Source organism: Abramis brama, assembly GCF_963993115.1.
Source record: "Abramis brama genome assembly, chromosome: 25".
In the NCBI taxonomy this organism is placed as follows: domain Eukaryota; kingdom Metazoa; phylum Chordata; class Actinopteri; order Cypriniformes; family Leuciscidae; genus Abramis; species Abramis brama.
In genome coordinates, this window is record NC_139987.1 from 2,931,392 (window position 1) to 2,948,225 (window position 16,834).

General features: G+C 38.3%; 1 protein-coding gene across 4 annotated transcripts in view; it reads right to left on the reverse strand.

Moving 5' to 3' along the window:
• The window catches only part of palm2akap2 (PALM2 and AKAP2 fusion), a 105,583-nt gene that overhangs the window by 21,210 nt on the left and 67,539 nt on the right, over positions 1 to 16,834 (reverse strand). The window contains exon 1 of one of the 4 annotated variants that reach the window (XM_084104577.1): positions 8,444 to 8,623. The exons of 2 other annotated variants lie outside the window; for them this stretch is intronic. In XM_084104577.1, coding sequence (XP_083960703.1) covers positions 8,444 to 8,479 — 36 coding nt within the window. In that variant the 5' untranslated portion in view covers positions 8,480 to 8,623. Of the gene's footprint in view, positions 1 to 4,030; positions 4,170 to 8,443; positions 8,624 to 16,834 lie in introns of those variants that run through there. One more of the 4 variants, XM_084104576.1, reaches the window with a different exon arrangement.

Genomic DNA, 16,834 nt, shown 5'->3' on the forward strand with positions numbered 1-16,834 from the left:
CTCATGTGGTGGAAATGGGCTTCCTTATTATTTAGGAAGAACTAAAACTCAAAAACCCCAATTTAAATATCAGAATAAAAGTATCAGATATATAATTAAAACAGGATGCTGTCATTTCATTTAACACTGTGACAAAATTAAGCAATGTAGTCTTTTGTCACACTATAAAAGCTAATTGTTAAATACAGCTTGTTACTGGAAAAACTAGAAGATATTGAAAAATCTGTTGTCACTCTACTATTAAATGAAATGCTTTTTATTACTTGCCAATACTGGCCATGCTTGAAAAATACCACGCATAACATAGTGCCAACTAGCAAAGATGGCCAAATGGAGGTCATGTGTTCCAGGTGTGCCAAGCAGCTGTCAGATGAAAGGCAGCTCTTCAGATATAACACACCTCCTTGAGTAAGCCTAATAAAGTACTATTAAATAAATATAATCATCCCAAACTCAAACCGAAGCAATTCAAACCACACACTAGGAATTATTACCTATTTATAGCTTGAAGACCAAGCAAGAAGATGTCATTTTAAATCATTCTTAAAAGGCAGTTTACACAGTGAGAGAGAAATACATTGTGGCTTTTAAAGGAAGAATAGGGGACTGTAGAAAAGAAGACAAATCAATCAATAAGTCCACTAAACACCTCACGGCGACTGAGACTGACAATAGAACCATAATAGAACTAGAAAGCTTCAGGGCCCTATTATACACCTGGTGCAATGCAGCGCCAGGCGCGACACAAGTGTGTTTTGCTTGTTTCAGCCCGACGAAGTTATCATTTTCACGTCCTGCGCCACGTTGTTTAAATAGCAAATGCATTTGCGCCCATTTGTGCGCCCATGGGCTGCTGGTCTGAAAATTAGGTGTGTTCAGGCGCATTGTTGGTGCGTTGCTATTTTGAGGCAACTGAAATAGACTGCTCGTGTGCAAGGTTAAAGCGCAAGCAGACCATCTACGGGACAAAGTGTGGACCCGCCTATAGGCGCACATTACTAACACGCTCTATAAATAAAAAAATAAATAATTGACTTTAGACCAGGTTTCAGTTGGTCAATGGCGCATATTTTTTTGTTATTTAAAGAGCGTTAGTAATGTGCGCCTATAGGTGGGTCCACACTTTGTCCCGTAGATGGTCTGCTTGCGCTTTAACCTTGCACACGAGCTGATCCATTTCCGCGCTAGAGAAGCGTTCAGTTTTTCCGCTTGCAAATTTTGCCATGTAAATAGTGAATCCACCATGGCGCGAGCGGGGAATGGGATATAAGACTCTGATTGTTTTTTTTGCACGCAACACACCCATTACTCATTAAGAGAATAGGGACGACCCTTTTAGACCATGCACCGGGAGCGCCGACCTTTTTTCCCGTTGTTAAACTAGCAAAAGTGGACACGCCCTAAGTGCACTTGCGCTGTGCGCTTTAGACCATGTGCTTAGATCCTTACAATAGGGCCCTGAGTGCCCAGATGCTTGAAAAAGAGCAACAAGCACAATCTTTAGAATTTCTCCTTTTGTGTTCCACGCACATATTTTCATGTTTGAAGAGAGACATACTTGCAGAACTCACAGAGAGAGAGAGAGAGAGAGAGAGAGGGAGAGAGAGAGAGAGAGAGAGAGAGAGAGAGAGAGAGAGAGAGAGAGAGAGAGAGAGAGAGAGAGAGAGAGAGAGAGAGAGAGGGAGGAAGCAGCTGAGGTTTATGAACACTTTATGCTTCGGCAAATACTGCCGACTGTCTTCAATTCTAAAATAATTAAAGTCGTGTTTGTGGAAGAACATGCTAATACAACAAAAACCTCTTTGAGAAAGAAAGAAATTAAGTCAGCTTTTAGAAGAGATGGTTTGAAAAACAAAGACAGCACATTTAGAGACAAGGAGGTGAAGAGGAGAATAAACGCAGGACATTGTGCTTAACACCCTGTCACCGCCCTGCCTAAAATATGACCTCTAATCTACGGGAAGACATGTAGAAGAGGCTCATCTGGATGTTGTCAACCGGGGAAAAATGGGAAACATCAACACCCTAAACACACGAAAACAAGGATGGCCTTGTCCCAGAAGCCCAATCAAAATATTGTTTTGTGAATGCGTTGCCTACTATAAAAGACTAAAAGTCATTCTAGAACTATTTCAATTAGCCTTAGTACTTACAACTTCTAGAGCTGTTTGGAACACAACCTGTTTCAACTTAACCTGGCTTAAGAGCCATTAAAAATGGCACCAACCCCAGTTAGTGAAAACTGAATTACAGTGGCTTAAAGGCTTATGTGCATTACTGAGGGGCTGTGAGTACACTGACACTTACACACCTCGAGACATCATGGTATAAAGGTCAAAGGAGCATAATTGACTTACAACCAGCCTAATAGTGACTGGGCAGAAATACTAACTGCTTTCTAAAATCTTCTAGACTTTAACAAACTTTGTTAATCCATTCAATGGCCATGATAACAACCCCGAGCAGCTCCTTTCTAAACATTTCAAGTATGAAATCTCTGACTGAATAACTGAAATCTCAAAAAAAACATTTAGTAAACGTTTGTTTCAAATCATGCTTAAATCATTTTCAGGATGGTTTGGCTAATGCACATTGGCTAATGGGTTTGAAGAATAAGGACCGTCAAAAAAAGACCAGCCAATGCCTTTATTTTTTCATAAAGCAGCCCTAATAGTGTAACACTTTATTTCGATGGTCCACTTTAGACATTCTACTAACTATAAGTAACTTTGCACCTACATGTCAACTAACTCTCATTAGAGTATAACAATGACTTGTTAAATGTTTACTTGAGTCATGATCATCATACTGCAATTGAGTCCTTACTCTGATTATTGGAAACAATCGCATTACTGTTGCACATGCAAACATAGTCAAAGTTGCTAAGTTCATCAATTAAGAAAATTTCTATTCAGCTGTAAAGCAGCTCTACAGAAGACAATAGTATCATTATCCAGCTCAATTCGGTTCAGTGTTGATTCAATTCAGTTCAATAACAGTGTCAATGATGTTATCAAATATTACTTTTCATACACAACTCAATAAAGCTCGTCTTAGAGAGAACCTCTAACATGGCTTTTCCAGCGTGGCCATCAAACTCTTGGTTAACCTGCTTTCCAAGTCCAGCGGGAGAAGAGAAATAGAGCACATCTTCTACTCTAAAATTAGCATCCAGGTTGCAGGCAGCGCTGTACTGTACTGTGGTAAACCCTGCTTTGTGTTAGGGAGAGGTTCTCCAGAAAAAGAAACAGCTAGGCTACACTTTCAACTTAATTATATGTCTAAATGTTTTTATGATGCCAACTAAAATAGACAAGAGTGACACTCAATGAACACCATGTCATGCTTGCTTTGTTGACCAAGCTTAGTTAACCAGCAAGAATACATCAAAAAACTGTGGTAACACTTTATTTCGATGGTCCACTTAGACATTCTACTAACTATTAGTAACTTTGCAACTACATGTCAACTAACTGTAATTCATTTAAAACTACAGCTCAATAAAAGTATATGTCAATAATAAGTTGACACTTGCAAAGTTACTTAAAGTCAGAAGTTCGTCTGTTGGGGGACCATTAAAATAAAGTATTAGCAGATTTTAAGTTAAGTTTAAATAACTATTAGCAGACAGTCTACTAATGGTTTAATTAGAGTTAGTTGACATGGGTTAGGGTCAGTTAGTAGAATGTCTAAAGTGGGAAAGGGAAATAAAGTGCTACCAAAAATTGTTATTGGCATTGCTGTACAGTTGACAAAAAGATACTAGACAGAAATGTCATTATAAGTTTATTATAATTTTTTCTTCTGCTGTAAAAGTATATAAACAGTGTTTCTTGCTCCTTATCATTATTTTTGTCCTTACATCTTACTTATTTGATGGAAAATAATTTGACTATCACTATACAGTTGCAATCCTTCTCAACAACAACCCTCAGCTGATTCTTGCACCTCAAAATAATCTTCAAAGAGCACAAAATCCTGGAAGGACAGCTCAAAATCCATGTTAAGCTCTGAAATAATAATGTCTTACCTTTTGGCTCTTTTCCAAAGTGAGGCAGAGAACCTGCCAAGGTGCCGTGTATTTCAGCATGGTCAACGATGTCTCGATTCACTAGACTACACAGTAAAACAGAAACCACTGGTCCAACATTCCTTCATTAGATGCTTACTCCCCCTTAATTATGGCCTGAGACCTCCTCAAAGTTCATTTGGGAAAAGAAAAAAAAAGAACGGAAGCCACCGCACAGGGAGTAACATTCCTCACTACTGCCGACTTCAGCAGCACATCCCAGCAAACTCATCTCATCCCGGAGGGCTTTTGATCTGAAAATGAGCTTAGCATCAGAACCAATTATATGGGTCTCCTGTCTGATAGGTGAGAGCAGTCAGCTTCTTCTATCCATTTGTTCATGAAGCTGTTGTGTAAGTGCACTCGATAACTCTGTCAAGAAATTGTGATGACACAGAATGAAAGTACATTATGCAAGTCAAAGTTCAGCAATGTTTGATCAGAACTGCAAAAAAACCACCAGAATCATTAACCTCATTCTTGACGCAGTTGAGCCCTATAGCACTGCCTACCTGAACAAAGCAAAACAAGGTTAAATTAAAGGGTTAGTTCACCCAAAAATGAAAATTCTGTCAGTAATTACTCACCTTCATGATGTTCCAACCGCGTAAGACCTTCGTTCATCTTCGGAACACAAATTAAGATATTTTTGATTAAATCTGAGCGTTGTCTCACTCCTCCATAGGCTGCTATGTGACCGAAACTTGCTGGCCCAGAAAAGTTATTAAAGAGATCGTTAATATAGTCCAAGTGACTCCAGTGGCTCAATCTTAAGTATATCAAGCGACGAGAATACTTTTTGTGCGCAAAAACAAACAAAAATAACGACTTTATTCCACTTTTCATTTCCCTCTCTCTGGGCCTCGTAGTGTTTTTGCGCTGCGCGTCTGTGTTGCACGTCATCACGCATCACACACATGACCGGCGTCGGCCAATAGTGAGCCTACGTGGTGACATGTAACACAGACGCGCTGCGCAAAAACACTACGCGAACCAACTAGAGGTCCAGAGAGAAGGAAATGAATAGTGGAATAAAGTTGTTATTTTTGTTTGTTTTTGCGCACAAAAAGTATTCTCGTCGCTTGATATACTTAAGATTGAGCCACTGTAGTCACTTGGACTATATTAACGATCTCTTTAATAACTTTTCTAGGCCAGCAAGTTTCGGTCACATAGCAGCCTACGGAGGAGTGAGACAGGGCTCAGTTTTCATCAAAAATATCTTAATTTGTGTTCCGAAGATGAACGAAGGTCTTACGCGGTTGGAACAACATGAGGGTGAGTAATTACTGACAGAATTTTCATTTTTGGGTGAACTAACCCTTTAAGTCAACATTAAATCTGTATTTATCACATTTACTTTATAATGCATGTTCCTGGCCGTACTGTTTAAAATTAATCAGTGCTCATTATTCATCATAATCACATAATGTAACAATGTATCAATATGTAATGTCCACTTTTAACAATGGAATCAACAGAATGCGACAGTCGGGTTCTGGAAGTAAAAATCCCATTCATTTTGACCAATCAGAGAATCATGACAAGCTAAATCACACCAAAACGCTTTAGCTCCGCCCACTTCCATGAAGCCAATGACGTAAATAACACCGTTTGCCTACATTCTCAAACTACTTAAAATCCTTTTACACACCATTACAGAAAAACTACAAATGTCCATGTGGTGTTTTTAATATGCTTTAAGACAAACCATGTGTAAATTCATAAGTCGACACCATTGCTGAGTTTGTATTTTCTCCTTAAAACTGCAGTGAACCAAAGACAGTCTCAAAAACACGCTTTGAAATCGCTGGTGTTTCTGACGTCACAAACTACCTTGTAACCAATCAGATCAACGTGTGATCGTCAACGAGTGGATCTCTGAGCTGAGTGAGTGAGTGGAGGCGGGGCTCATTTGCATATTCATAGAACCGCACATACTAAATGAGGCAAGGGTGTTAAGTTACATTCAAGTTATTTTAAGGCATGAAGAAATGTATTTTCATGGAAAAAACAGGGGGACTTTAAATATGTGTGTATATTTCATATTTTGCAATACATGTAACATATTTTGTTTCTAAATGTATAATCACCATCTTTAAATCAGTACTTTTATATTTCTCTATTGTTTTTAAGTTTATGATGTTATTTACAATGCTTTAAAGGATTATAGTTCTTTCCCAGATCGAAGCTGTTAAGTACACAGTCTTGGACCATTGTCTGATTTTAAAATACTTGCCTTTAATGATAAAAAAATAAAATAAATCTTTATGGGAACAAAGAATGGTAAAAAAAAAAGGACTCTCGTACTCGACTGGTTCTGTATGTAGTGCACCAGTCTGCTCGTCCTTGCCAAATGCGACCCAGATTCACACAGCGAAGCTGACACAGTTTCTGTCTTTTTCCAGGAATCTAAATGCAAAGAATCCTTTTAATTTCATCTAATTTTGGGCATCTCTCTCTGAAGCTATAGCTAGCTATCAACAGGGATAATTTCCCTTCAACAATCTACATTTTATATACAGTAAACACAGATTGGAAGACCTTGTGACAGTGTGATTCGATCAGAAGAAATTCCCTGCCATTCACACTCTTGGCAGGTGAAAGAAATATTGTGCAGTGCACAGTTATACCTCAAGCAATACTGAAACCAGCTGTCCTTTAACTGCTTTAAACGGATGACAAACTTCAACGGGAGGAAGCAGCTGATTTGTTTGTGCCTTCAGCACAATGTGAGAGGTCAAGCCAGACAGGAAAAACCCAAAACCATTCCAAGGACAAACCCCGAACAACTCAATCAAAGGCCAAAGGAAAAAGCGCCATATTCCCGCCATTACATTTACACTTCCAAATGCTTTGGCTTAGAGATAGCCTTGGAGTTAATGAGAGCGCTTTGGCTGCTTTTAAAGAAGAGGATTTGGATAATGTTCTTCTATACCCAGATGTTTGCTGCCGGGTCATTTTTGCTTTCCTTTATTAATATTTCTCTAAATGTTGCTGAGTGAGCACAACGTCACAACATGAGCTCATAGCAAAAACTCATATACCACAATAGAATAAAGATTTAAAAGCACCGTTTTTCAAAGGACACTGGAGTAACCATTATTAACAGGGGACGTTTGCCATTTAATTTACAGATTCGAAAAGGTCATATGTAGTTATTGCTAAAGTGATGTCTATGGATGTTGGGATTACCACAGGTCATGTGCTCAGGATGAGGGCATCACTAAACTCACCAAGACATACGCTCGGGAACTTCCCCTCTTGGATTTTGAAGTGCGTTCAACTTTGTCAAGTGGGCGAGGGAAGTTTATTTCGACAGACCCTCAACCCCTCGATTTTGACAGAGGGAGCGAGTCTACTCAACATGTACACTAGCAGATCGCGCTCAATTTACCCCCACCCAACACAACTCTAGTGTATGATATTACCGTTATTTTGACATTTATCCGCATTTCATACTTGGAAGGACATTAAAAACTTAAAAACACACCCCTAGTCTTCTTTCATAGAGATTTTCCCAGAAGACTTAAGTAAGAGCGTTAATTTGCTCCATAAGTTCATCTGTGAAACATTTACCTAATTTACCTGAACAAGTTACCCTACCTACATAGGGAAAACTTTTTAATTTAATTTAATTTAATTTAATTTAATTTAATTTAATTTAATTTAATTTAATTAATTTAATTTAATTTAATTTAATTTAATTTAATTTAATTTAATTTAATTAATTCTTTTTTTTTTTTTTTTTATTATATATATTTTTTTTAATTTAATTTTTATTTTACTGTCCAAAATAAGTTATTAAAATGAATAAGTTATTGATTTTTAATGCTTAACGTGTAATAAAAAAATTATACTGACTGAATATACTGACTATACATAGAAGTTGGAGTTCATGTTCTTCACAAACACCCATTTTGGGAAACCCTGCTGAAACTAATGCATACATTTATTCTGCAGTATCTGTAATTGTTCAGAAATAAAAAAAGAAAAGCAGACAAAAGATTATACTAGTCTCATTTCACTGTAAAAAAAAAAGTTTCTTTTAAATTTTTAAGTACAATCAACTTGAATGTTTAAGTCACTTCAACTTAAATTGCATTAAACTAACTTAAAAAAATGAGTTAACCTAACCCTAACCTTAAAAAAAGTTGAAAATTGCAAAAATTCTGATGAGTTAAAGCAATGTAAGAACATATGTTGTACAAAAACCTAAATTTCCTTAAATAGTAGACTTTCTAAATAAAACAAATAATCTAAAACTAACTAATTAAATCAAGAGCATAAAACAAGCATCTTAAAAGAACCAAAGTTTAATTGTAGATGTGTATAAAAAGTGTAAATGAGCATTTAAAAAAATAATTCACCTACCAAAAAGGCAGAAAATATCATCCAAAATGAAACCATGCCGGCAGTATTTCTTGTTGATCTGTTGATTTAACTGGGAAACACACTAAGATGGACTCTACGTTGGCAACAGTCATGGCAACATGGGTCTCGCTCGCTCGCTCTCTCTCTTTATAAACAGGCAGCTCAACAAAAGGCTGAATGCTGGGGAGACATGAAAAGAAAGACTCTGTGCATGAGATTCTAGACGCATTCCGGCTCAGAATCATTTGCATCCGCTTATGGACATCACTCACAATGCAATGAATCGTGATCCTGCAAGTTAAGTCTATATAAAGCAAATCTTTCCACAAATGTGCAATACAATACAAACAGAAATCACACATATGTTCCACTATGCACACAGGGACACTGAACACTACTTCACTGAGAAAACTGAGCAAAATGAGCACACGAGGAGGAAGGTTTCTTGTTAGTGCGCATTCAGGGCTTTTGGTCTGTCTTATGTGCTGTGGTCAGCATGGCACACTCCCAGCAAAACAAACAACCTTAGAATCAAGGTGAAATGCTGTTTGCAACCTGTTTTACTTCAGAAATCAGATTTATAGCCAAGTAAAAGCATATTCTAAAAAAAAGTAGGACGAAACTTGATTGGATCATGAAAAGTGTGAATAAAAAATTTATTCGCTCAATTGAGGCGGATACATTATTCTGCCTCAAGCTACGATGGAAACACATTTACTGAATGAATCCCTCGATGCACAACAAAAAACTTGCAGGATGTTGCCTCAACAGAGGATGTGATTGGATAACTGGATTAACCAGCGGACCAATCGCATCACAGCATCTCAAATGTTGGTTTGGATGTTCTGAAACACCTGAGTCGAAGTCTGTCATCAGAATGATTTGGTTTAATTCCCTCCCAGAAGCGTCTCACACGATTGCGTTCCCAAACACCAGCGTCCGAACGCAAGAGAACGTGACAGCAGTTATTGTGTTTCGTCTGAGACGCAACTCATTTACGATGGAGGGAAAAAGAGCCACAGTTTCTTCCTCGTTTGCAGAAACCTCCAATTTCCCAGGAAGTGATGATGGAAATGGCGCTTTATTCCCAAATGTTTTATGCAATGAATTTTGTGCATAAGTTAAATTCGCAACTTTGATTTGAAACATAGCTAATGTTACGCTGGGACTCAAATCGTGAAGTACAAACAAACTGATTCACTAAAAAGAACGGACATTTCAAATCTGTTCTCATGATGCTTGCCATGTAACATTGACACTGAGAACAGAAGGCTTAATTCTGATGCTGATGAATGGAGATGCCTGGTTTCCCACAGTGCACTGCACCTCTCCCCTCTTCCTCATCATATGGCACACGTCTGTCGCCATGGTTTTGATCGGAGCCCTGATAACAGCTGATAATGAGTTTCACTCTGATCTGGACAACAGATGTGAATGAAAGCTTCCCGATGAGAGACACTGTGAATGTCCACCACAATTTCAATCAGAGGTTCTTTCCCTCATTCAGAGAGCACAGGTGTATTCATGTAACACATGCAACCCACAATCTGGTGTGACACTCACCCTTTTCCAGAAACTAGTGAGCTGTCATGCTGTCGATGGATTACATCAAGAGCTGCTGTCTAATTCTACGTTCCAAACTTGTAAATAACCACTGGAAGTTGGACATCTTCAACTTTCAACTCCTGTAATTCTATATCAGTTGGAACATGGGATAAGCCAGCAAATAAGTGACTGATTTGTATCCATGAAATACTGACTTTATGGAATCATCAGCAAATAATCCTAAACGAATGAGACCATTACCTGTAGTGCCACTGAAATCCCTGTGAGACGACCTTAGACATGACCTGGTCAAAACAGTCGCACATATAGATTAATCCCATTTGCGTGATCGTCACTCTTGCCTATTGACTCCTGAGCGCAACTCCTAGCCGTGACCCGGCTTTCATCGGCATCAGCAGCCAATGACAGCATTGCAAACTCGATTAGCGTCTGTCTGTCTGTCTGTCTGTCTGCAGGGCTGCCTTCAGCAACACCCTGTAGATGCATACACTGCAAAGCTGTGTGGAAATAAATAGTGCCACTGGTTCTTGTGAGAGCGTACCATGCGACAGACAGATAATCACCACATCCCACAATCCTATTTCCAGCTCCTGATTACCCTGCTTTATTTAGACGGTGTGAATAAGCCCTGGGCCTTCATTGCCTCCACTGCCAATCCATTCTCTCAGTCTCTCCATTTGGAATCGATATTCAACATGGTCAGACACTGTAGATAGTTTGGCTTTTTACTTATTAATGTTTTATTTTGTGTGTCATAAAACAGCTATGTACCCAAATTAAAAGTTGAGCTAACATGACCTGAGCTAACATGAACTAACAATGACTAACATCAACTACTGGGACCTTATTGTAAAGTGTCACCAAATTTTCTAGCAGCTCTTTTCCATAGAACTAATGTAAAGTCTTTTAAAATGTGTCTATGCTGTTTTTGCGCTATTTATTCCCACTTTTCTCGAGCCACAAAAGACAGAATTTGAATTATTATTCACCGAAAATCTTCCCCTGCTGTAGCTCTCATATACAATATGGCGCTAGAAGGACATTTGCTCATGAGACACATGACAACCAATGAAGTTTGATGTCACTGACGTTAAACTTGACATATTGTGATCAATGAGTAAAATAAATATAGCTATTTGATTTGGGAGCTGCAGTTGAGTGCAATACTTGAGTGAGTGAATAACATTATAAAAACCCCTTATGAAAACCCTAGTTATAACAGAAAGTGTATTTTAGTAACCGGCGGTTGGAATATGGTGCATATATTGCATTGACTACTTTGTATGAGACTTTATATCGCTTGGTATTACAGCTGGCTAGTTGGGAGGGGAAGTTTCAACACAAAAAGTGAAGTCAAAAGCTATTTTCAGGCACTCTGCATCACCATTTGGTTCTACTTTAAGCTCTCCGACCACACCTACAACAATCCAGTATTTAGTTTCTCATCTTCATGGAATTTTGTCACATGGTAGAATTTGATAGACAATGCTAAATTCCTTAATAATTGATAACAATTCCACGGATAAATCAACAGGGCTACAGGGAATGTTCCGGGAGCAAAACAGGTTAACCTCGTGAATTCTTGGTTTTGTGTTTCATGTGTGGGTGGATTTATCTATATGTACAATACTTGTGTGGATAGTTTCATCATGTCCCTTATAAATATCACACAAACGTTATTGGGTTTACCATCTTTGACAGGTGTTAGAAGATTGAATGTAACTTTACACAGGCAAGGTTAACAATCAAGTCTCATGTTAGCACATATAATGTTGTTATACAGTGTGGACTTCCATTACAAAGTTCAAAGTCTTCCATTGTAAGGGTATTACTGTAAAGTTTCTAAACTAAATGACATTGTGTCACAAATGCCATTGACAGAGTTGAACTTGTATTGAACATTCCCTCACAGATTCAGTCCCATAAGGCATGGCTAGAAAGATCAATGATTTTCCACCATTTCTGTTGGCTAAATTTAACAAATGATGACAAAGGCCTTTAGTATTGTTGATTATTTTGTATGTGTCCTTGTGTGTATTCTCACTTCTCAGCAGAATAGCTTTCTAACAAATTATTTTAAACAATAAAAACATGTTAAAGTACCCCTATTATGCTGTTTAAAGGTTCCTGAAACCCATGTTGTGATTGGTCAACTCTGCTCTGATTGGTCAGATGATCCAGTCTGTTGTGATTGGTCTACTCTGCTCTGAATGGCCAGATGACCCAGTCTGTTGTGATTGGTCTACTCTGCTCTGATTGGTCTACTCTGCTCTGATTGGTCAGACGACCTGGTCTGTTGTGATTGGTCTATTCTGCTCTGATTGGTCAGTTGACCCAGTCTGTTGTGATTGGTCTATTCTGCTCTGATTGGTCAGTTGACCTAGTCTGTTGTGATTGGTCTACTCTGCTCTGATTGGTCCGACGACCTGGTCTGTTGTGATTGGTCTACTCTGCTCTGATTGGTCAGATGACCTGGTCTGTTGTGATTGGTCTATTCTGCTCTGATTGGTCAGTTGACCCAGTCTGTTGTGATTGGTCTACTCTGCTCTGATTGGTCAGACGACCTGGTCTGTTGTGATTGGTCTACTCTGCTCTGATTGGTCAGACGACCTGGTCTGTTGTGATTGGTCTATTCTGCTCTGATTGGTCAGTTGACCCAGTCTGTTGTGATTGGTCTACTCTGCTCTGATTGGTCAGATGACCTGGTCTGTTGTGATTGGTCTATTCTGCTCTGATTGGTCAGTTGACCCAGTCTGTTGTGATTGGTCTACTCTGCTCTGATTGGTCAGACGACCTGGTCTGTTGTGATTGGTCTAACGTTTACAGCGCGCGTTGGAAACCAAATGCCCTTTATCATATCTGAATTTTAGTAAGACTGGTCAGTAAGACTTTCCAGTAAGACTGGTATTACTGTCGATTCGTTTCAGGCAGTTCAGAATCACTCTTCCATTTAGAAGACAATAACTTTATTTATCGGCACTTTGATCTTTGAAACTTTGCAGACCTTTTACACACAGAAACAGCTATATTACACACTACATGAAAGATAATATCCGAAAAAACATAATAGTGGCACTTTAAAATAGAATTATCCTGGAATGATTGAATGATGGGCTGAAAGTGTGCTGTGATTAGACGACAAGTGGAATTGACTTTGTTTGGGGAAACAATCGCAGAGATAAAGAATAGAATTCTTATCACTGAGAGAGTATTTACTCTGAAAATAAGAGGGTGGATACTTTTCTAGGACAGATATTGTGTTGTTGCTTAACTGCAAAAGACAATGAGCAACAAGAAGACAAGAAATATTAGTGTTGTGCAACCTTTTTTCCTGGAAATTGAGTTGCAGGTGAGAGGAAAATAAAGCAGCAAACACAGCTGACCATCAGCTGGCACCTCTAGGGCTCTGGGTAAAAGCTACATAAACAATGTAATTCAGTTCCATAGACTTCAGTGGACAACAGGACAACTAAGTGGAATATACCCCATGGGTTCAACTGTCCTGGTTTCTAACCACAGCGTAAATGATACCCCTCGGCTCACATCTATCCGACAATGCTTCCATTACACAGCAGGGAAATCGCCAAGCCGCTAACATGCTTTCTACAGTACTTACCATTAAGATATAATGTCAGAACACAACACCACTTCACCTGTTGATGATTATGTGCAGATAGCTGAATTCTTGTTTCATTTACAAGCAACAGGATATGGATGGATAATTTATAGCAAATACAGTTGTGAATGGTAGTTAATGTAAGTGTAAAAATCTAAGGCCAAAACCATGAGGGAGATGATGCAGTGTCTCGGGAATTAAATAGTTCTCTTTTGAAAACTTAGTCTAAGACAGGTGTATGATAGATACTCTTTATTTGTTCACAAATGCAATATGATTTCCTGGAATCACAGTTTGAAGAGATCCAAGGATAGATACTGTTTAACTGGTGCTAACAGAATTTCACAATTTCAAAGAACTAGTTTTTCTTGGAATCTTTGCTCGTTTTCCTGGATGCAATTCACGCCACCCACAACTTTCATATTTTCATAAATGTTTAGATGGAATTTAACAAGCATTGGGTCAGTGTCCAATGTTGGCTTTCCTTTTAACATTTGGATCCACATTTCAGGATATGGTTTTTCAGAAGTCATATTTGTCTAACCCTAATTTCGAAGAAGAGGTTAAGGGAGTGTAAGGGAGCGTTGTTTCCTCTATTCTCATTCAGTAATTAGCAAGTGAGTTGACCTGTTGTAAGTGTTGAAACTAAAGGCCACTTTCAATCAGTACGATTCTGCATTGAGAGGAAAATAGCTGTCATGAAGTGATAGTAGTTCTCTGGTAGAGAGAATATACTCTTTTCACACTACTCATGAACATTCATCCCCAGTTTCAGCAGTTTCTAATGTTAGTTACGTGGCAGAATCGTTCATAATTCTGTCTAATGAAAATTACACACAAAAATTGTAAGTCTTGGTGTAACTATATTATTACATAGTTACTACACAATTTCCAGAAGTTAAGGTGCAGCATCTTGATTTCATGAGGAAACGTATTTTACAACGTTGTAATTTTGTATGATGTGATTAATAGAAAAGCTCATGATTTGTAATTCAAAAAGTAAGCATAAAGTGCCAGCTGTGACCCTTAGTGGGTTATGCGCACGCCATACGAAAACGTATGAATTTGTCACCAGTTTGCCAAATTTGTCCTGAAACTGTTGGATGTGCATTTTTAGAGGAAGAATTAAGTGCTAATAAATTTTGTGCCATCAAATCTCAGAGAGATATTGTGTGTGTTATGCTGTGTTTGTTGTTTCCCTGGTGTTTCTGGTTTTGACCACATTCCGAGTTCTGGATGTGAGCTTTGGATGATTGAACTGTTTCTACATTTGGATTCTTGCCTGCACTCTTAACTTTTGTTCTCTAAATGAATCTGCATCTTAAATATCTGTCAGCATTGTTACAAATAGTATGTTCTTGATTACATTTGGACTCAAGGCTTTAAATGTTTTCTACTAAATGTGTGCCTACAGATAAACCAGAGTCTACAGTTTACAAACCATCCAAAGCAAATTGCATGCAGAAATGCCATGATTATGAAGTCTGCTATTGTAATCTGTGTATTCTGCACAGCCTGTTGTAGATGGACCAGCTGCATCATTATCTGAATACCATATGTATTACTAAGTTCTTGGCCAGGAAAAGCTGAGTTTTCAGCTGAGTGAGCTTCATATGATTTAACTCTCTGATTAACTACCATAGTATGATGCATAGCTGGAGAAACTAACCATCGAGTCACAACTGTTTCCCAAAACTACTGTAACATGGTCACACCTCTGTCGTTTGAACCACATTGGTCCAACAATATGGGACTGTCATTAATGGCTTCACGTGCATGTAGTTGAGTAATAACTATTCAAGATCTCCGAGATGCTGCTGTAGTGAACATGGCACCTAATGACTACTTCACTGTTTTTGATTCATGTCATTTCGCTCTATTTGATGTTTGGGTTACACTTTGTTTTGATGGTCCCCTTTAGAGATTCCGTTGACTATAATTAACGTTGCTCCTACATGTCAACTAACTCTCATTAGAGAATTAGTTACAATATATAGATAAAAATGTATATATAAATAGAATGAAAGACTAAGAACATACTGAATGTTAGCTTGCTTATTGTGCCCAAAAACATGATTAGTTTAAATCCACATGCCATTTAACTCTTTCCCCGCCATTGACGGATTTTTACGGTTTTCTGTGTTTTCACTGTTATACGGTAGGGGGCGCTATAACACATCTTCTGATAGAAGGATGAATCAAAACACAGACTAAGAAGAAGCAGAAACAAACGTATGTAAGCAGGTGCATATGTTAAATTATGCGATCATCAATATTTAAATCAAAACTGCCTAAAGTCACTGAATGAAATGTCGACCCAGGACGAGCTACGGGACTGTGAAGCTTTGGGGGTGTTGATGGACTCGATCTACTCCAACTGTGTTTTCATCATCGTTCTGAATCTGATCTGGATGTAGTCTTTGACAAATCACGATTCTCTCAGCTAAATATTGCTTTTTTCATTAAAACTTAACCACATTCAAGTGTTGATAAAAAGGAATGCATTAAGCTAAAATAAAACAGTTTTTCTGTTTGAAAGTCTGTTCTTTCTTTTGATGTAGCCTATTGAATGTTCGGATATTCACACAACAAAATATTCTGGGGGCCATGAAACTTTTGTGAAAATGATTAAAAATACCGGCGGGGAAAGAGTTATGTTTCTAAGCACAGCTGGAGAGCTGTAGCTCACACCATGTAAGTTTGCGATGCTGTTTGCGAATGTTCCTTGGAACTATGGTTTCGGGAAATCATTGAACTATGTTGATTGCAACAGAATTTGTGGCCATAGTTGGCACAGTACGATGCTTTCGGGGAACTAATCCCTGCTTGGTAATGTCTGTCATTCGTTGATCTTTCTATCAGTTTCTTCACCCAGTGAGTCTGAATCACATCTGTGCTAGACTGTGGTGCACTGTAAGCTTCGCTCATGGATCACAGTGTCTCAGGAATGCTGACCATATGAGAATTTGCAAACAACCTGCTTCTCCTTTATAGGCTATTCCATGTACAAACTGAGCAGATTAATATATTATATTAAAATACAGCTATTTAGAGGCCCTTCCAGAAAACAAACAAACAAACAAACAAAAAGAACTATTACTGATTAGATAACAGACATGCCTTTCTGAGAATCCTTCAAATGACATCTCAGTGCCACTATAATCAATAAACTCCCATCAGAGTGCATCGGATCTCAAACGCATGCGTCC